This window comes from Pleurodeles waltl, chromosome 3_1 (genome assembly GCF_031143425.1).
Source record: "Pleurodeles waltl isolate 20211129_DDA chromosome 3_1, aPleWal1.hap1.20221129, whole genome shotgun sequence".
Lineage (NCBI taxonomy): Eukaryota > Metazoa > Chordata > Amphibia > Caudata > Salamandridae > Pleurodeles > Pleurodeles waltl.
In genome coordinates, this window is record NC_090440.1 from 956,937,753 (window position 1) to 956,959,448 (window position 21,696).

At 43.3% G+C, this 21,696-nt stretch overlaps 1 protein-coding gene across 4 annotated transcripts in view; it reads right to left on the reverse strand.

The window, feature by feature from the left end:
- Nucleotides 1-1,536: 1,536 nt before the first annotated feature.
- Nucleotides 1,537-21,696, reverse strand: part of FHL3 (four and a half LIM domains 3) — a 240,107-nt gene continuing 219,947 nt past the window's right edge. For all 4 annotated transcript variants that reach the window (XM_069223975.1, XM_069223972.1, XM_069223973.1 and 1 more), the window contains one exon: nucleotides 1,537-10,486. In XM_069223975.1, coding sequence (XP_069080076.1) covers nucleotides 10,335-10,486 — 152 coding nt within the window. In that variant the 3' untranslated portion in view covers nucleotides 1,537-10,334. The remainder of the gene's footprint in view (nucleotides 10,487-21,696) is intronic.

Below are 21,696 nucleotides of genomic sequence, written 5' to 3' on the forward strand. Positions count from 1 at the left end.
CCCAAGGCTGGAGGGACCCATCCCAGGGACATTAAGGTAAGTTCAGGTAAGTGTTTTTTTTTTTTTTTTTTGGTGGCATAGGGGGGCCTGATTTGTGCCCCCCTACATGCCACTATGCCCAATGACCATGCCCAGGGGACAGAAGTCCCCTGGGCATGGCCATTGGGCAAGGGGGCATGACTCCTGTCTTTGCTAAGACAGGAGTCATTTCTATGGGGGTTGGGAGTGAAAAAAAATGGCGCAAATCGGGTTGAGGCGAAAAAATTGCCTCAACCTGACTTGCCCCATTTCTTGACGCCCAAGCTCCATATCCCCCTACGCCGGCGCTGCCTGGTGTACGTCGTTTTTTTTAACGCACACCAGACGGCGACGGCGGCTAACGCTGGCTAACATCATTCAATAAATACGGCGCCCGCATGGCGCTTCAGAATGGTGTTAGCCGGCGCTAATTTTTTTGACGCAAAACTGCGTTGGCGCAGTTTTGCGTCAAAAAGTATAAATATGGGCCTGTGTACTCTTAGCTCTGTCTCTTGGGCCACCAGTATATTATTGTACAGGTGCATTTAACTGGGGGTGGGTCGTTTGTGGGGAAATTCAAAGCTGCATTTATGGGTGTAACCTGCCCCGTGCTTCATTTGTAAAAAAATAAATAAATACATAAAAGTAAATAAGTGTAAGGACCCAAAGATTCTCTTGTGAGCCTGCCACCATTGCTGCTGAATGCCTCGGTTGCCGAAAACACAGATTGCCTTACCTTGATTACGGATCATGCTCTTTTCTTCCAACAACCTACACTGCCTGTCTCTTTATCGAACTCGAACAAGTTGTTATTCATCCCTGCTTCTTCCATTTGTCTCCGTTTTTTAATCTTTCTTACTTTTGAACCTCTCTCTCCTGCTGTAGGTAAAAGTTTGATGAACAAAAATAAGTCATGGTCTCCAAAAATGTATGTTTTCCCCTCACCTACAACAACCTGCACAAAATAAGCACTGGCTGGATAAGAACCAGAAGCATCACACTTGGTTATGTAGCAGAGCAGAAGCTAGGTTCTACAACATACACGGGAAATGAAAGCTACTGATTAATCATCTACGCCGACTACAAATATGCAAAGCTCATGAGTTAAACGTGTTTTTGATCACAAGGATGTTGATTAAGTCAGGTTATCAAATGTGGAAAGCTTCACAGATGCCATTTAACAGAGCAATCCACATTGTAAATGCTGGATCTTAAGCCGTATTGTTTCCTTGGAGCAACCTTTGGCAAGGCTACCACCACAGCTCTGCATACTCTTGGGCCCTCATACTCCTCTACAGCAGCCCTTGACTGACAAAGATGGAGTAGTACTGTTGAAGTCACAGTCCCCTTGCAGTGATGGGGAAAATACATCTAAGCTCTCTACTACAAGTATTCTAAGCACACATCAAGTTTAGTTCACTTCTGATTTCAAATTAACAAATTCTGGAAGAAGATTTGTCAAACATTTTCTCTTTCTTAGCCAATATCTCAGAAACAAAACAAAAAATCAACTCGTAATTCATTTATATGTAAATGTTTTATTATACAAGATTTTATAGAAACATAAATGAGATTTTATTTGGTATTTCAAACATAATACAGGAAAAACCCTTTCAGCGATTGCTGTCATGCTCAAAGTTAGGAACAAGAGAAATATACTGTAGCAAACTCTGACTTGCCTGCATCAAAGCTTTCAAAATAATGTCTTAGAACGGACTTGAATACACAGTTTTAACCATTCAACATGCATAACATTCCTGTTTACTTAAGTAAACTCTGCTTGGAGAGCGGTGCTTGCCCACACGTCCAAACAATATTTGATTACAAAATAAGATAGGAAAAAAGGTAGAAACTAAATGAAACCTTAAGAAAATCAACATTCACTAACTGATGAGGACAAGAGCTGATTTGTAGTGAAATGTATTACTGTACGTACTAAGGCTGCGATACCTGAACATTGCGTAGTGTAAAAACTATGTGCATGGCGCGGTGTTGCGGAGTACATCAGGATTTTGCTTGGTGCAGATACTCAGCAGTCTTATGACAGATCATCTATTGGGCACACTGAAGACCACACTGTCTCTGACTTCATGCTGTACTTTTGTAGACCGTCTTGGAATTTGGGGTAGTCATCCACCTTGTGTAGGGGTCCCGGAATATTTTTTTTTCCTCGAGCCTGATGTTTTATGTAGCGTAAATACTCTGCATTTCAGGTGTGTTGGGAAGTATATCCTATGTTTTGACTGGTGCTGCACTGAAGAGTCTTATAATGGAACATTGGTAAGCTGCTCTCAGACTTAACAGATAGATTACTCGCTGTTGTACACCATTGCTGACCTTGGGATGCAATGTATCTATTTGGGGATTCTGGGAGAGAGGCTCACAGCTGGGCTCCTCAAGAGATGGCAGCACTGAAATGACTTTGGTCTTGAAGTTAGTAGCTGGAGCAGTAATGAGGGGGCAGTTTGGACATTGCAAATGGAGAGGTTGCATTTGCAGAATTTTAATAAAGGTGATATGGGATTTAATTATATGATTTATTTATTTTTTAAACACAAGAATATAAATTGAAAGAGGGGAAAATGTCAGAACCAAGGTAGAAATTTTGAATTATTCTACACAACTGTGGAATTAAGCATTGTGGATGATTGGACATACACTGTTTGGACTATATGGTATGAACAAGCGTTATGCGGGTTGATCACCTGTGCAAATGAAAGGCAGTCATGTGAGTGCCAATCTCACCTCACCTCAGATGTGCAGAGTAACTTAAAAGGCTAGAAAAATTGCCTTCTTGGAGATTAAAGACTGAATATAGATTCTGAGGTTTTGTTGCTTCAGAACTGGTCGGCCGACACCAAACAGATGAGCAAGGAAAGCAGGCGGAGTGCTTTAAGCAGACATACAAGTTAGATGTGACTTACCATCATCATCAAGAGTACATGGTGGGAGGGGGTACAAGACTCTACAGAACACTAAAATGGCAATCTTCTTTTGAAGCAATCACTTCCGGTTTTGAAGATAGTAAAACCATTGGAGTGTTTATTAGGGTTGCCTTGTACTGCAAGATCATGTTCATCCTGTTTGTCTGACACCTCTCTCTTGTGAAGAATGGTTTGAGCTTCCTATACAGAGAGACCACTAGGACAGAGTACTACAGTTTGTGATGGGGAGTTAACATTCTAGCTGCAGCACCTGCAAAGACTAACCTTTGTGTGTGACACCTGAAATCACAATCTTCACACTATGTAATAGATGGATGATTGTCAGGTGATAGGCAAAAGGTGATCAAGGGATTATGGGCCATATGTATCATTTATCTGGATAGTGATGACCTAATTGCAATTTTCTGCAAAACGCAATCATGTAATTCCTATTTGAATGTATGAAACTCCAGGAGTTTCATTTAGCGATTCCCAATGGCTCACAAATCGACCTACCTCCTTAATATTCATGAGGTATGTTGCAATTTGCGACTCATTGTGAATAGCTTCAATTGCAGGGATGGTGGCCTGCTGGGATCAGCAGACCACCATGTCTGTGATTGCTTATAAATAAAGCAATCTTTTTATTTTAAATGCAGTCATTTTCCTTAAAGGAAAAAGGGATGCATTTAAAAAAGAAAAATGAAAAGTTTTCTTTTCATTTATTTAAGAGTAGGTAGTGGTCCTCACGACCACTGCCTGCTCTTAAAAAAATGTTTTTGCATGCATCCACAAAGGAGAAGGGTTCTCTTGGTGACCCCTTCCCGTTTGTAAATGGATTACCACCTACTTGAAGTAGGTGGTAAAATGCAAATGTTTTGTTGAACCACATTTCAGTCACAAAACATTCCTACATACTTTTCTATTCAGTATTGGGAAGGGTCGCCCATGACACACCCCTTCCTAATACCAAATCGGTATGTAGTCGCAATACCAAATTGCGATTCGGTAACAAGTTACTGAATCACAAATTGGGATTCATAGATACCACAATGCATTTTTCCGGTCACAAACGGCGACCCCAAAAATGCATGATACATCTGGCCCTATGTTCAGTAAATACACTATTTAACAACTAATAGTACAGGAGTTATTAGTACCTACAGTAATTACATTATTTTTATTGACTTCAGGTGGATAAATAGAGGACCCATTCCAGACGGGAAACTGTGCCTAACAGAACATTCTGGAAGGTATTCAACCTCCTTAATTATGGCGCTGATGTAGGTAGCTAACAGCATAATTCAGTACATAGAACAAACAGCTTATGCAGAGATCTTTGCGGCAATTGCTCATCTCATTGAGCTTTCTTATCAGGGGCAGTATTACAAAAAGTGAACCTGGGGCGCAACAGGTGCTTGTGCCCACTATGCGCCGACGCTATCACCAGAGGGTGTTCCCTCATTTGCACGCGGGTATGACCCCATGCAAATGATGGGATCTTTTTGCCTCTGCACCCGCGCTGTGCTATAGACACAAGCCCAGAGGCAAAGAAGCAGTCAGTGCATCCCCTGATGGCAGACCGCTGGAGGTGGAAAAGGGGATCCTATGGACCCCCCAGAAATCCCATTGCAGGTGGGTTTAGCCAGCATAGTGAAACACAGAGTGGCTTTAAAGCAGCCACTCCATTTTTCGCCTGAATGCGCTGCCCCCTGTAATATAATACAGTGCGCTTTCCTTGTTTGTGCCGGGCGCACCTTTTGGAAGACGCACCCGGTGTAAACAAGGAGAATGCACCATTTTCCATATTAGGGCCCCAGTTTGGCAGCCAATAAAATAGCGCAGTAGGGTGACCTACAGATATGTGGACCCGTGTCACAGGCACTCAACCCACTGGGCACTCTTAGAGTATTAGTTGCATACCTACAAGTGAACTCAGCCCATTCTGGACATTTATACAATTTTGTGAGTGAAATGGTCAGCCTTGCTATGGCCAAGAATGCATAAGATAATTTCATTACCCCATTTTAGCTGTGGTTCTTGTGAGTGAGATATAGATTTACTAGCCGTGTTTGGCATAAAACACAGCCACTTTAAAGTATGAGGTCTACACCTAATCAGAAACTGAACCTGATTACATAGCTCACCAAGTGGCTAGACAGACAGGTGGATTAAAAATCCAACGCTGAGATCTAGGTACAACCGTAGTCACAGGTTCGAAACCCAGTCGGCAAGACACATCTAATCATTCTTCGGAGATCAATAAAATGAGTACCTTCCACTTGCATTGGTCCAACAGATTTCACACGCACATGTACACACTACACAAAGTTCTGTGAAATGGCGTGTGGGTTTGACAAAAGAAGCCAGTGCTGAATGGTAATGGATAGGGCAAATTACACATTTAAGTAAGATGCAAATGTGTTGCCTATGTCACATGGTGGATGTAGATCTGTCTTGTTGATACTTGGGAACTGGCATGAAATGAGATGACACACGTAATCTCCCTGGCATTGGGGCATTTTCATGGGACTTAATTTAAAAGCCTGGGAAATGCAGGCCCCTTCCCATCTTGAATAAAGCATATTGGCGGCTGATGCAGAGCCGGACAGGTGGGGTGACAATATAAAAAAACATGAACGGCAAATTTGTTAATAACCTAATGAAGCGCATGATAAGCAAGGACTGATAATTTATGCATATGGATGTGAAACATATGGTCAAGCATAGGAGCACCATTATGTGTAGATAAAACAGGGTGTACACGCTTAGATAATATTGAAAACCGAGAGGAAACCGGGATGACAAAGCTCGGCACAGAGAAGGGCAAGCTGCCATGGATGAAGAGTCTGTATCAGTGAAAGAAAATAGAACCTCAGCTCTTCTCCCACCCAGTGTGAGGCACTCCGCTAAGGGTAAAGTATCCCTGTATGCTTTCAGGTCATAGCAAGGATTCTCAAGACACATACTTTGAGCATTCTTGGAAACAGAGGTGATGGGCTCCAGTTTCCATGAAACCATTCCAAAACACCCAAACTGCTCTTAGGGGCATATTAATACTTGTTTTGTGCCAAATTTGCATTATGTTTTTTTGACACACATTCGATGCAAAACTAACTCCATATTTATACTTTGGCACTAGACCCATCTAGCGCCAAATTTATGGAGTTAAAGTCATTTTTTGGACGTGGAAACCTACTTTGCGTCAATGAGATGCAAAGTAGGCGTTCCCGTGCAAAAAATGACTATGGCCTTAGTGCCATATTTATCCCCCATGCTAAAATCACACCCGGGGGGGGAGGAGGGGTCAAATAATGGTGCAAAGCTTGCCTTGCACCATTATTTAAAGCCTGGGTCAGGGCAGGCGTTAGGGCACCTGTGGGACTATTTCCATGGCGGAACACCATGGAATAAGCCCACAGGTGCCCTCCCCAAGCCCCAGGGCAGTGCTTAATTTGTGCTGGTTGTTTCCGGTGCTAAGCACCGGCACTTATTTTTGAGGGCCGGCGCTTATTCTTTTGTCCCAAGCATTTGCTGTGGGCAAAAGACACGTATGGGAAAGATGGAGGAAGAGAAAAACGAAAAAGCGTCACAATGGAAGAAAGCAGAAAGCTGCAAAAGGGAGCTGAAGGGGCAGGGAACGTCTTTAAATGATTTAAGAGGCCTGGGATGGTTTCAGGATTGCGCTGCCTCAGTATTCCGTGTTCCCACATTTAAATGCAGCAGCCGTGTGTTTAAGAGGAGGGCTTTGAGCTGGCACGTTTTTATTTACAAAGTAAGCACTGCCCCAGGGACACCCCCACCCACACCAGAGGGACAGCGGGGATGGGGGACCCTATCCCAGGTAAGTATAGGTAAGTACAGGTAAGTATTTGTTTTTAAGTGCCATTGGGGACTCTGAAATGGGACCTCCTACATGGCACTGGGTGCAATGGCCATGCCCAGGGGACCCTGGTCCCCTGTGCTGGCCACTGGGGTGGTGGGTATTACTCCTGTCTTTTCTAAGACAGGAGTCATGTGGTATAGATGGGTTTCCATCAGAAAATGATGCTAGGCTGGTTAGAGTCTAACCTGCCTAACGTCATTTTTTGGAGCAAAACCCCCTTCTTCCATACCGCTAGCCCCGCCCGACTAACGTAATTTTCTTTTTACGCTAGCCCACCCTTTACACCGGCTTACACCATCCCATAAATATGGTGCCCGGCTGGTGCTCAGAAATGGTGCAAGCCGGTGCTAAACATTTTGGTGCAAAACTGCGTTAGTACAGTTTTGTACCAAAATATATAAATCAGGGCCTTAACTCCTAATATAAAAACATTCTTCTTATTTTCCTTAAAAGTTGGCTTGAAGGCAGGTGCTAAACTGAGTTTTTATAAGTTTGCAGCGCGTCCAGTTCTGCTTTTCGTTTCATGTTATGGCTTCTTTTGGCAAGTTGCTTCTCTATTTGAAGGAACTAAAATTAAACACAGGGTGGAAGCAGTTGCAATTTGCCAGGCATATAAGACAAACGGCACTAAAACACCTGCCAAAAAACTAAAGACCAAAAAAGGCAGAAGAATGAAAAGAGAGGAGCGGAAGCCTATTGCCTTGTCCTGAAATCCCATCAATCTCTTTGCAGCACAGCCGCTTTCAGGGCAGATACTTGGATGCAAACACATCATTCTTTCTGCAAACCTTCCAAAATGGATCAGTGGTAGCAAAAGCAGAAAACGTAGAGGGGCAAACAGTAGAAGGTTGAAGGAGTGTAGGAGATGTTCGTGGGCAAGTCAGTTGGTGATGGAAAAATGTGTTCACTGTACGTGGGGAGGAATAAAACAGGCAGGGAGAAAAACTAAGGGATGGAAGGGATTTAAATGGAGGCAGGAACACAAGTAAACAGGAAGTACTTTTGAAATAATAGTGATCACCTTACAGCTCTTTAAGACCAGTTAGGGATACACATGACAAAACCATCCAGTTAACATCTGCCTTTCCTTGGTGCATTTAAAATGACGACTGCATTGAAGAGATCAGTGTTGGTACAGTGCAATTTGCAGGGAGAACAGCTCTCATCCAGGCACCTGGGTTCATGGTCAGACTGGCCTATAGGGTATTCAGGCAGTGTCCAATGGGCTAGTCTGAAAGGTTAGTGTGGGGCGATTTTTGGTGTTTGCGGATCGGTTTTATGGTCTGCTGGGTCAGTTTTTATGGACTGGCTTGACAGTGCTGCTATCGCCAATTATGTAAGCAACACTAGAAAAGAGCTTTGGCTCTGCCCACGTGTTATGAGTTCTGAGTACATGTTTTGATTTGGCAGAAGTTGTGTGCTTTCACATAAAAGTGCTTGCCCTCCACTAGCTGCGATGATTGTGTTTATTTATCCAACTGACTTAGCTTGAACTTTCAGCAGCACACACATGATATTGTAATGTTGTAAAAATACCTTTACTAACTAGATACTTTATGGTGTTTGTCATTTGCTGGCAGCAGAACAGATGGGAGGAAGGCAGTCATTAACCTAGATGGATTTTTAGGTCTGGCATTGAACATGCAACTATCACTTGACCTTTTAACCTACACCAATATCACTCTGCATTATTATACAACATCCCTTTAAAGCCAGACCTATTTGCATTGTCAATACTTGTTACTGTTGAGTTCCCTGATATCAAAACAAACATTGCCTGCAGCAAGCTCAAACTCATGCAGTCTTGCATATGTTGCAAAACATTTATACAGTGTGTCTTTACAGGTTCAAAACTGCCCACGTTTGCAAACAAACGCCATTTTTAGATACCTAATTCACTAATTGGGGCCACTTTTACTTTGGTGTATGAGCCCATTTTCTGTCCCAGTCTGACCCTGCCTGGGCAGGAATGGGTGCATTAGTGCAGCTTTGTCTACAGTACAAATAACGTTCTGTAGGTATCCTTTACAGTGCATGCTTTTGAAACCTCATTAAGTTTCACTTATCGGGCCTTGCTAGTTTACCAATTGTTATTTATGGCAGATGAGTAATAATGGAACATGACAACGAGCCATCTAACAATGCAAAAGTTATTGGCCCTCACCAGACATGCAGGTTTAAAACACAAGTAAAGACAGTAATTCATTTGAAAAAATAATAAGTGCCAGTGCTTGATTTATCTCACGGGAGGCTACTACAGCTTGCAAAACCCACAATTCCAAACAGCTTTGCCCAATGTCGGTGCCATTTATACACAATAACCATCACACTGCAACAGATGTAACAATGTGGACTGTCCTAGGCGACTATATATATATATATTGCATTGAATTGCTGCACATGGTTAATGATGTGCTCTTATGAACAATAAACGGGACTGCAACCATGTGGTGAACTGTTGAAAATAAATGCTGGTGTTAAGAAATAAGTACCAAACACCAGCACAAATTAAACACTGGGTGAGGGTCTAGAAGGATGATAAGAGACAATAAGAAGCCTCATTTTTATGTACTGTACCATAGTTTTAGCTGACTTTAGGCACTGTGAATAAAGAGGTGCTACTATTACTGAATGTAATGCCACTGAATTTACCTAAGGATGAAAGTCTGAGAAGGCCTCACTAGGATTCTAAATTGTGTCTTAGAGGTCGCTGAAGCTGTTAGCTGTAAGTGTTTACCTCGCTGAGTCATCTAGCCAACTGTATTAACTGACTCCAGTGGCAGTATTGCTCTTAGCACATGAATTTGGAAGGCCCTAGACCCCATGCTTCCTTTTCTTCTCACCTTATTCCACTCCCATCACCAAAGATATGAAATGAGGTTGTTCTGAGAAGATTCTAGAGCATGCCAGCCCACTTATTGGAAACTTGGAAGGGGATGGCAGTAAAGACAGGGAGGGGGGAAAGATCGAAGAATGTGGCTTTGGGTCAAAAGTAGGCAGATGGTTGGGATGCATAGGAACAGCACGCTTCAGTGCTATAAATGTGGGACTGGTACCACATGCACAACCCATAGGAATGGAGAGCACACGTCTGAAGTGAGCTGGCAGCGGAGTGGCTCCAAGGAGGTTTCCCTATTCCCTTCCGTGGTATGTTCCTATGTGTTAGACTCCTTCACATAGACCTATAACAAGTGCATCATGTAGTGGTTAGAACAGAGCATGGCTTTGCCAACAAAATGGCACCTGTGCTTTGTGCCCCGTGTCTTGTATATGCCAGTGGTGCTTCCTACCGGGTACACTGCATCTCAGAATGAGTATACCAGAGAAAAGGGTACACAGACACACGTTAAAGCTATGCCCCAAATACAATTATCTGTTTTGTAAAGAAAAAAGTCAATTTTCGATATACATTATAAAGGTCAACATCTCCGAAAGCTGCTTGTGCTCATTAATGGCACTTCAGTAAGCTTATGAAACACAGCCTGCTGGCGAAGTCCTTCAGCTCTTTATAGATCACTGTTGCAGTCACGACAGAGTATGTCATCATTTTCAGGAAAGAATCCTTTTCCAACCAGTGGTGTGGTGCAACGGGAACAGTTAAAGCAGTTGTGATGCCAGTGGCGGTCCTCAAAGGAAACGTATTTACTTCCTCCAAACCCTGGGAAAGAGCAAACAGCAAAAACAGTTAGAGTCACAAAATGCAAAACACAAACTGCAATACAAAAAAGAGCAAAACCTTGAATGTGGGTGAGAATGGCTACAGACTATCTCACACGTTCTTCACAGTTCAAGCGCCTTTATCATCTTGGTTTCTAGATTTAAGCTCAAACTGAAGTCGTTCATGAATTGTTGTAGACTGGTGCAAGTTAGATAATGGATGTATATACATGGAGAATGAGTGAAAAGAATTTGTTGCACTGGCTAACACTTGCAGCTCCAGTGCGTTTAGATGCTCCTCCTGTTCAGAAGCCTGTTCAGATGTTTGATGTTGGATCCCCTTCCAGCCTCAAACGTTCCTACTTGTTAAACGAGTATATTTGGCAGGACATCGTGAGTGCCCATCTGCTTGATTGATTGAACACGTTTCAGACTGCACAGTCTACAGTTCGAACTTAGGGCCGGATATCCGATCTGCCGTATTACAATTTCCATTATATCCTATGGAACTTGTAAAGCCGCAGGCGGGATATCCGTCACATTTGTCACAGAATATCCCATCCGCCAAGGTCGTAATCGGGCCCAAAGTTGTGACAGCAGTGTATGACTTTATTATGACTCACTTGCATTTGTCCTGGTACTTTTGAGTTTTTTCACCACATTATTCCTCCTGGGAAACAGATTTGAGCTTTTACCATCCTTTCTTGTCTCATACTATTTCTATTCCTTGACTATTTGTTAAAGGCGAGTGCAGCTGAACAGTCCCTTTAACAAAAATAGGGAGGAAAGTGTAGATTAGGAGTAAAGAGGCAAGTGTGAATAGTTTTCAACTCAAACTTGGATGTTGCAGAGAGGGGAGGCAGGTGGAGAAGCAAAAAATTTGATGAAAAAATAAGTCTGATGAATGCTTTCCGAAACTAAGAAGGAACATTAGGTTTGTCTTGAGGAACGGTATTGGAATCCCACATTATAGGGTCTACTGCAGAGAGGCTGAGGCCACATTGCCTTGCTTTTCTCCCTGAGCTCCTGCCCTGATAAGCTGCTTTCTTGATCCCTTGTACCACACCTTTGCTGTAACACTTTCAAATGTTCTGGTATTCCTGGACAGGTTACTTGTATCAGCCTTTTAGAGTCAACAATAAGTGGCAATTAGAGAGGCTTGATTAAGGTATGGACAGTAAAAATCGCCTAATTGTGCCATTCACTATCTCTTGAAAGTCACCCTATCCTGATTCATCGTAAGTAAATGTTTTTCATCTGGACTGCCTGAAAATCTTGCATGGCTCCAACCCTCTTAGACGTATACCCTTGTACTGTGGGCTAATCAATTGTCGGGCTGTGAGCAGGAACGGTGTGGGTTCAGGTGTAACCAGAAGAAAAACAAAGGTAGTGCTGGGGCAGTATGCCACTTAAAGTACATTGTCTTGTTATGGGAGCCAATAAGTAATTCATGGGAAAAACAAATGTCCTATGGACAGATACCTAACAACATGAGTCTCTAAAGTGAGGACGAATGGGGCTAGACCGTAGTATTTTTCATATATACAGCACCTTAAGATCGTGGTATGGACCTGGTGGTTGCCAGAGCCTTAGGGTCAACAGGTCAACATTGATTTATAGGTTTGGATTAGAAATAGCTTTAGCTAACTCAGTTTCAGGTAATAAACTTTTTTTTATACATATACATAAAAAGGGAGCGGGAGCACACTGCATGGTATTTTAGCACAAAGGTCGTCCAGGTGCATTGTGGTAAATGCAGTGCATAATATCACTCACTTTAGTTGAAAGTCTTCAGTATTCACTACTGTAGGTGAGGCCATGGCTAGGTTTTGCTAGGCACACAATTCAAAAACATATATATATATATATATGTGTGTGTGTGCGCATGGATAGAGTGGCTTCGAGTAGCCCTCTTCATCCATTAGCCCTTTATAGTGTCATTCATATTTTGTTTCAACCACAATAGCATATAGCGCAGGTAAATGGGTCTGCCCACTTTAAGCAATTGGTTGCACTGAGTGATAAAAAATGTACCTGATTACATGTGCATGTCTACCTAACAATAGTGCATGGACTGGAGCACAACGTTGGTGGGATAAGTGCTGCAATGGCTGTGTTCTTACTTATTAACATTTAATGTTTGAATTTTGCGTGTCATGTGCTTTCAAAAAATAGATCAATACAATATGGGCCTCTGGCTAAGGCCAGGCCTTATGTCTTTGGCAAAGTTCGATTTTACCAAAACATGAGTCAAAGCAAGGAATAAGCCTTCTATCTGAATTTATTTAGACGAAATCAGGGAGAAGTTGGAGCCTGTGCAGTGTCTGTGCATGGGGAGGAAACAGAAGGTTGGTAAGCTTGCAGGGTAGGAGTGGCCGTCCTCGTCTGCAATGGAATTGTCTATTTCTAGTATTTAATCTCATTTTAGATTGCACTTAGGAAAACAACAAGCAGGATAAGGAGAAAAAAAGTGCTGCTGCTTTTAAGAGGTATAAAAAGACAGTCTGTGTCCAGGAGTGGGAGTGTTGAGATTCCACTGGCAGGGACAGCTTGACCATCCCGGCACTAGACAAAGGAAACTTGTCTTACTGGAAGAACTCTGTTGCCAGCCACATTGTGACATCGTTGACATTGGCTGGCATTGAAAGTGAGGCCACACGCTGGGTCAAGACAACTCTGAACACTAGGATCACGCCGTTCTTTTTTAAGACACCCAGCACGCTTTACCCTTCAGGGACCAACCTGGCCCAAAAGCATCACCTTACCGACTTTTTTTCTAGCAAAACAGTAGATGCACTGTTTTTTGGTGGTGACACTATGGGCCTCATTACGAGGCTGATGGTCCAAGGACCACCAGCCTTGCATTGACAGTCGGACCGCAGCAACTGTGGAGGTCTGACTGCCATATTACAACCCTGGTGGGTGGCCCCACCAGGTGACCACCGTCTCCTCCGGGAGCATGGTTTCCGATGGTTAGGTGGCGGCCAGAGTTGTACTCAGCCACAGCAACGATGAACTCGGCACGACCTGACTGATTACAACTCAGCTTTCTGCCAGCCATTCCATGGCAGGGGCCCTGCCATGGAAAGGCTAGTGGGAAGCCAGTGCCTGGGGCCACAGTGGGGCCCCTGCACTGCCTTCCTCATGGCATGGGTAGTGCAGGCCCCCCTGCCCAGCACCACTGGAATGCGCACTGGCTGCTTTGGTGCTGGGGTGCTACGATATTGGCCTCAGCTCCCTTGAGAGAGCCAAAGCAAATACCTTAGCACGCTTCCACCTCGTAATACAATGTTCCCACCGGTCAGCCCGCTGGGAACACTGTAATGTGTTCCTGGGGGCCGCCACTACCATGGCAGTGGCATCCTCCCTGCAAGTTTGCCGGTCGACTTTTCCGACTGCCAAACCCATAATGAGGCCTTTAATGTGATCTGTTTTGCCTTGTAAATCTCTAATCTCAGCAGGGGCCTCACGTTTGAGGTGCTAGCTGCACTCACAGACAGGAACTCGTATTTTGCCATACAAAATTACAAATATATTGAATGAAAAGTAATTGGTCTTCCAGGAAATTCTTAACGGGCCCTCATGAATTGTCCAATATTTTCATAATGTGCTAACCACACAGGCTGAGCATGCCCCAGATCTGTCACAATAATATAACTTCTTCAACTACATTTTTCCCCTCAAACTTTCTTCATTGAGTTTTAAAGTGCATATAATGCATTGTGACATTGTTACATTTATTAAGGAACATTTGTATAGACATGATACATTTTTAAAGGCCACTCAAAGTTAGCGATTCTTAAAATTATTATTGGTTTATTTTTAACTATTTTGTTAGCAGTAAAACTTTAGAAGCAAGCCAATCGAAGAAATGGTAAAGTGGTGATGCTTCATGGGAGGGACAACCATGAGATAGGCAGGCTGAAACAAGGAAAGCCATAGAACAAAAAGCAGACAAGAGTGATAATGAAACAAGCCAGTGGTAAGCAAGAGGTGGATTTTAAGCCTAGGTAAGCTCTTGGAACGCCCACAATAAGTCAATAAGTCATACTACACATGGGATTGGAATGGGTTTGTTTGGAAAGACGGAAGGGACACAATGGTTATCACCCCTGTAAAAGAATGCAGTTGGACTGGAGGAGCCTTAATTTGCAGTCTCCTTCTCTAGATAGGGTGTCGGCTCCTGGGCTGCCAGTAAGCAGTATTGTTCATCCAAACAACTGGAGATAAAGCGTGAACAATCAGCGAACACCACGATTTTACTTTGTCTGTTAAAAGCAAATAGATATGAAACGCATACAATCAAGAATAATTGGGTTTGCTATTTGAAGACACGAGTGAAAACCTTTGCTGAACTGCCAAACAGGCAAAATGTGTGCGTTTACTGCATCCACTTCCAGTTTGGAATTAGGTTACAAAAATGGCCAAATCCACTTCACAGATCTGTAGCGTTTCGTGTGTTTCTCGCTGGTCAGCAAAACTTTATCCAGTGAGAACCACACCAACTGCCTGCGAACTAGCTTTTTTCTGCCTTGTTTTTCATCCGTGGCAGGCAGAAGCAGATCGGCAAAGGTTTGTGGGCTCACTACAATTTATGTGGCCAATATTATTTTCGGGACCACACGTATCCCTAATCGGAAAACAAAATGTTAATTCAAATTCTTAAACCAGACGCAAGTCAGGACCAAGTCATACCAACTCACAGACAAGAATATGTCGTTCAGAAAAAAAAAACGTTGAAATCACCTTTTCCAACCTACAAGTCGCCACGCCTTTAGCCAGGAATAGAAATGAAGGAATACAATCATTCATTTTACCTGTACCTCATAATCCCACATATGTTTTGATCATACAAATCAACCCTAGATACAACAATCACCATAAGATAAAACAAAATAAGGCCTAATGATTACACCTGAGAGTGGAATCCGACAAGAATGGAGTTCTTCTCCCAGCTTACACACTTAATCAAGGCTGTGTGATCTGGTGCAAATAACATAACCATTTCTTAGTTTCAATTTCCGTACTTGACAAAACAGAGTGCTTAGTAATGGACTACCACAATGCATTAACCACCCACAACCCAGCATCCTCGCCTACAACTCGTTGACTTTAACCATGTTTTTCTCTGACAATGCACAGCACTCTGCTGCCTTTTGGCTAAGTCCGTGCTGTAGAAATACCATATGCATCCATCTTAAACCGCGGCATAAGCTAATATAAATAAACGCATTTGCAAAAGGGATTTTTGTCCAGCTGCCCATCAGAATCACTGGGCGCCATGGCTTGCTAAATGACAAAGTTGAAACATGTTGTATTAAAAAAGTCTTGCCTTCTTGGGAAAATGAGAAGTTGGGGAAGTAGAGTGCCTCTGGGCTACCATACTAAAGCACATTTCTCTCTGCTTGGTCTGTAGTTTATCAGATCAATCTAGAGAATTATGGATCTTCCGCATCTGCGACATAATCCATCACCTTCTGCACAAGTACCATAAATATTTCACTTGCCCATACATACAGACACAAACACACAGGAAGAACACTCTGGGACATGTAACAAGTGGCAGGGAATTACAGTGCATTTCGGGCCATGTTCCCATCACCAGTTTGGTGAGTTTCAGGATTATGTTTCAGCAGGGGTGTAGCTTGGTCAGTAAGATGTGGGTCGGGGGGGTGAGCTTCAGATTTACCAACAACCACGCTGGCCCATAATGTTGAAATACATTATACGGCAAGCTGGCGCATAAGAGGGGCTTACTTACGGGCAGCGGAAAGCGGATTGGTAGGTGCACTAAGTGAGAGAAAGCGAAATATTTTGTGAAATAACCAACATTTTTTTAAGTATTCCCAAACAGATTGCGGGAGAGAAGGTGAATGTGTTTTTGTTTGTATCCGTAAAATTCCTGGTAAAATCTGACATAACACCTCACCATACCTAGGTACCCAACTATATCAAAAGATACATTTGTTAGGAGGGAGTAATACCCACCCACACACCCTGAAGCAATGTCCCTGTGTCTCACCTGTTCTATACTAAGATGGTGCCTGAACATATTCGTCAACAGCACGTTGCTCTTTGAGAAATCTGCACAATTTCAGGAAATTGCTGCCTTTGGACTCCTCCCTTATACTGTACCAGGAATCAGCCAGGAGGCCACACCGGTTTGTCCCAGTCCTCATTCCACACTGTCTTATCAGGGTAGTGCAGTGGGAGCTCCTGTATGGTTCAACTCTCCCACCGGGAATCAGAAAAGCCATTCAAGCAAGAAAACTATCATCATCACCAGGGGAGAGGAAGGGCACACATATGTGCAGGTCTTTCATCCCCACCCTATATTCCTATGGTGCTGACTCCCAAGGCAGGGCCGGTGGCAGTAAAGAGAAGGGAAGAGGCGGGTAGGGCCTGGTGCTACTGTATTCTTACCTTGGGTCTCTAACTGGGAATTATATGGGCACACAAGAAGGGAACCCAAGCAGGCTGCCATAGCCCAGAAACTACAAACCTAGGAGATGGCGAGGAGGAACCTCTTTATGTGGAGAGGAGTCAAGGGATGGACCTAATAAAAATTGCTGAAATGACCCTTCCTGAGAAGAGTGGTTTCTCTGACTTCGCCAATAGCATGTAGAGTCAGGAACAAAGATGAGGGACCCTCTACCAGTAATCCTGTACATATAGTGCAACCTGGTCTAGTCAGGGGAAAGATGATATCAACACCAGGACTGCACTTAGTTGGCTTTTTTCTCTTTACAGGAAGTGCGAAGCGCTATATTAATGCATTCCTTCATCAGACAACTCCATGAGAATTGAAACTATCCTACTTTTGGACTAAGAAGGAAGTTTACAGCTTAAAAATAAGGTATTGTTTTCTTCAGAGCAATAGAAGCCCAGGGTTGTAACGTGAGAGTCTTCAAAGAGAAAACAAATATTACAAACCATGAAGAGATAATTTGTTCTTGAGGAGGGCGAAATAGAAATTAATTTAAACTGGCAAATTCTGGGTGCAAGAAATGGAACAGTCACTAAAAATAATTCAACATGGTGAGAGGTGTAAACATGCTTTGGAAGTCTCCAGTAAATTCGCTCCACACGGCAATGGATCTCTGACCAGAAGACTAGGAATACCCCTCTGTACAGGAGCTGCAGGCCACCTAGCTGCCCAGTGAAGGCTGAGGGTTGCAGCAGGCAGGGTATTTGTTTGTGTGCATTGGCAGTGTCCATATGAAAGGTGCGAGTACACAGTGCCGTTATATTGGGGACATTTACTTCATGGTCTCTGGATCCTGGATACTGAGGGACCACCTTGGCAAGAGGAGGTCAGTTGATTCTTCAACGTCATGGCTGTACCATCACGTGGTATCCTCTGTGCAATGGCAATAAAGTGCATGTGGAAATACCATCTGCAAACATGGCATGTTGTTGCTGCTGTGCCTGTGTGCTACAGATAGCACTCAAACAGAGACATGGCCTCCTTCGTGTACCAGAGCAATTTTGCAGCATGTGCTGTGCACGAGCAGGCCTCAGTGGGCATTTATGGCCTGCTGCTATTGCTGTGACCATGTGCTACTGATAGCAGTGGAGTACTGTTTCCTGGTAAACTGGTCCATTAGTACCTGTTTGAAAACAGTACTTTTTCAAAGCAAAATGCCTCAGTAACTGTTGGGTTCTGCAAGGAGAATGCTCTTTGATACGACACCATCAGCACACCGATATTACCCTGTGAATAGCTCCAAATTCACTACAATATATACTAGCAAAATGTGAGGCAACATATTGCAGAGTTAACAACTACAATAAGGAACCTGAGAATATTTGTTATTAAGCTAAGGACTGGATGCAATTGGGATGTGGCAGATGAACTGATAAACATATTAAGACCCACAATTGAATAGAAGAGCAAAAAGACTACAAAAGGCAAGAATCATGTCTGGAAGTCAAGAAAGTTGGTTGTTAGGAGGGAACCCATTGTGTGTCTTATAGGAGAATAAGTATATACCAAATGGGAAAATCATCAGCGCAAAGATCACAACTTGCTTGCATTTTGCACAACAATGGGGCCTAATTACAGAGACATTTCTGCGTGGAGATATCTTCACACAGAAATGTATACCTACGTCCAGGTGGAAACCTTCACATGAATGCTATTCACCAATTCCGTATTGAGATCTCTGCCTAGGTTTAGACATATGAATTTCCACTCACTCAAACAAGAAGTTGCTAGAAGTATCTTTAAGCATGCTTCGGAAATTCTCTGCCCTGGGGTGGAGATCATCACACACGGGATGGAGAACTATGAATGGAAGTTAACAGGGAAACACCACATACCTGACTCCAAACTTTCACGCATTAAGCATAAAAAATATTATAACACCCTTGCCTAATTTTCTTCCCCTAGGAGTAACTAATTAGCAGGATGCAACACTTGCACTAGAACCTAAAATATACCCTATCCACTTAAGGGGAACCTTGTAGTACCTTTATTTTTCATCACTATGGGCACTGTCTCCGTATAATTATGCGTTGCCGCACCTACCACATAATGCAACAATCAAGAAAAAGCAAGCGTTCTGCCAGGAAGATCATTAAATGAATACTCTTTGTATGGTTATGAGATTCACATGAAAAATATTTTTTGTTAAACAATACACTGAATGATAGTAATTACAATACATGAATCACAATTTTACATTGAATTATAAAACAATTAGCAGTTAAACTAAGAAAGACACTACTTAAAAATACTTTACCATTTACATTTATTAAAAATATTACTACTTCTATCTAAATTATTTTATTCATTCTTTGATTGCTCTGATTTGTATGATTGTGTGTTGCAGCACCTATGACTGACCGTGTGTGGTGCTTGACTTACGCCTAAGCTTGCCTTGAGCAGATTTGAGCCTAATTTGTCAGCTGTAGTAAATATTGTGAACTTTGTGAATTGCTATTTCGGTACTCAATTTGTGGGTGTTTTTAGGGTTGAGCCTGCGATAGCATGTGCTAGTGCACACATGTTGCTTGCGGGACATTGTTGTTAACAAAAAGGGCTTGGAAACTGCCTGTTGCTTACCATTTGTTGGCTTGCGTGGCACTCTTCCTTACAGACTTGTAATTGGTCATGGCAGGCCTAGCATAATTTTTGTTCTTTTCTATGGAGCAGGGATCAAGTACCATTTAATTCAACTTAACCAGTGCCCACCCATTGCTTCTGACATGATTGAGGTACTATTTTGTTTTTTTAACTTCTAGTGTCCTGCAAACAGAAGGCATGTGACTGTCAAAAACGTGCCCAGCAGGACAAACAAAACAGCAAAGTTTTATTTTCTATAGTTAAATTTTTTTAATTTTGCCAAGTCTTCTTTACTCACTTTGCACTCATGTTTTGTTTTGTTTTTGCTGGTGGGTGCTGCTCTCAAAAGATGATGATTGTCTTGTTCTAAATATTGGAATTTGACATTCTTTTTGTCTTATGTGCAATTATTGAAATTATGCTTTAACAGATAACTGTGCAGTACATCCCAATCCACCCCACTTGCATCCAAGCTGCCCAACTCAAATCCATACCAAATCACTCCACCCCAATCCAATCTAATCCACCCCACTCTAATCCACCCCACTCCAATCCACTCCAGTCCAACCCACCTCACCCCAATCCACACCACCATATTCCAATCCACGTCCAATCCAAAATCCACACTTCATTCCTATTCACTTCACCTCAATCCCAACCACCCCATTCCAATCCCACCACAATCCATCCCACTCCAATCCAATCCACCCCACAACAATCTAATCCGCCCAGCTCCAAACCAGTCCACCCACTCCAGTCAACCCCACTCCAGTTCAGCCTAATCTACCCCACTGTAGTCCAGTCCACCTCACCCAAGTCCAATCCACCATACTCCAATCCAATAAACCCCACTCCAATCCACCACAATCCACTCCAATCCAGTCGACCCCCCGTTAATCCAATCCACTGCACTCCAGTCCAGTCCGCCACACTCCAGTCTAATCCACCACAAGCCAATCTAATCCACCCACTCCAATCCAACTGACCCCATTCCAATCCAACCCACCCACTCCAATCCCATCCATCCAAATCCACCCATTCCAATCCAATCCACCCTACTTCAATCTTCACACTCAAATCCATTTCACCCCATTCCTATACAAGCTGCCCCACTTCAATCCAATCCGCTAACCCCATTTAAATCCATCCCAATCCAATCCACTCCAATCTGCCTTAATCCACCCCACTTCACTCTAATCCACCCCACATCAATCCAATCCAGTCCTCCTTAATCCATCCCACTCCAATCCAACCCACCCCACTCCAAACCACCTTAATCCACCCCATTCCATTCCACTCCATCCCAATTCAATCCACTCCACACCTATATAATCCACCCCACACCAATCTAACCCACCCCACTCCAGTCCAATTCACACCAGTCCATACCACCCCAATCCAATCAAACCCATTCCAGTCGACCCCACTCCAATCCAATCCACCAGAATCCACCCACTCAAATCCATTCTACTTCACTGCAATCCCCTTTATCCAATCCATCCACTGTAATCCACCCACTCTCAATCCATTCACTCCAATCCACCCAACTCAATCCAATTCACACTACTCTAATCCAATCCACCTTTATCTAATCCAATCGATCCCACTCTAATCCAATCCACCCCATCTCACTCCAAACCTCCCCACTCCAGTCCAATCTCCCCCACTCCAATCCAACCACCCCATGTAATCCACTCCACCCAATCCAATCCAACCCACTCCAATCCAATCCACCTCACTAAAATCCACCCCACTTTAATCCACCCCACCTAATCCAACTCATCCCAATCCAATCCACCCCACTCAAGTTCAATTCACCCCACTCCAATCCAATCCACCCTACTTTACCCAATCAATCTGCCTCACCTCTAGTTCAATCCACACCATAAAATCCAATATATGCCACCCCACACCAATACACCCAATTCCACTCCACCCCACTTCAGTCTAATCCACCCACACCAGTCCAGTTCACCCCACTCCAGTCAAGTTCATCCCACTCCAGTCAAGTTCACCCAATCCAATTTACCCCACTCTAATCCACTCCACCACAATCCACCCTAATCCAAATCCACTCTAGCCCAATCTAATCCTCCCCACTCCCGTTCACCCCACTCAAAACCCCCAACCCACTCCAATCTATT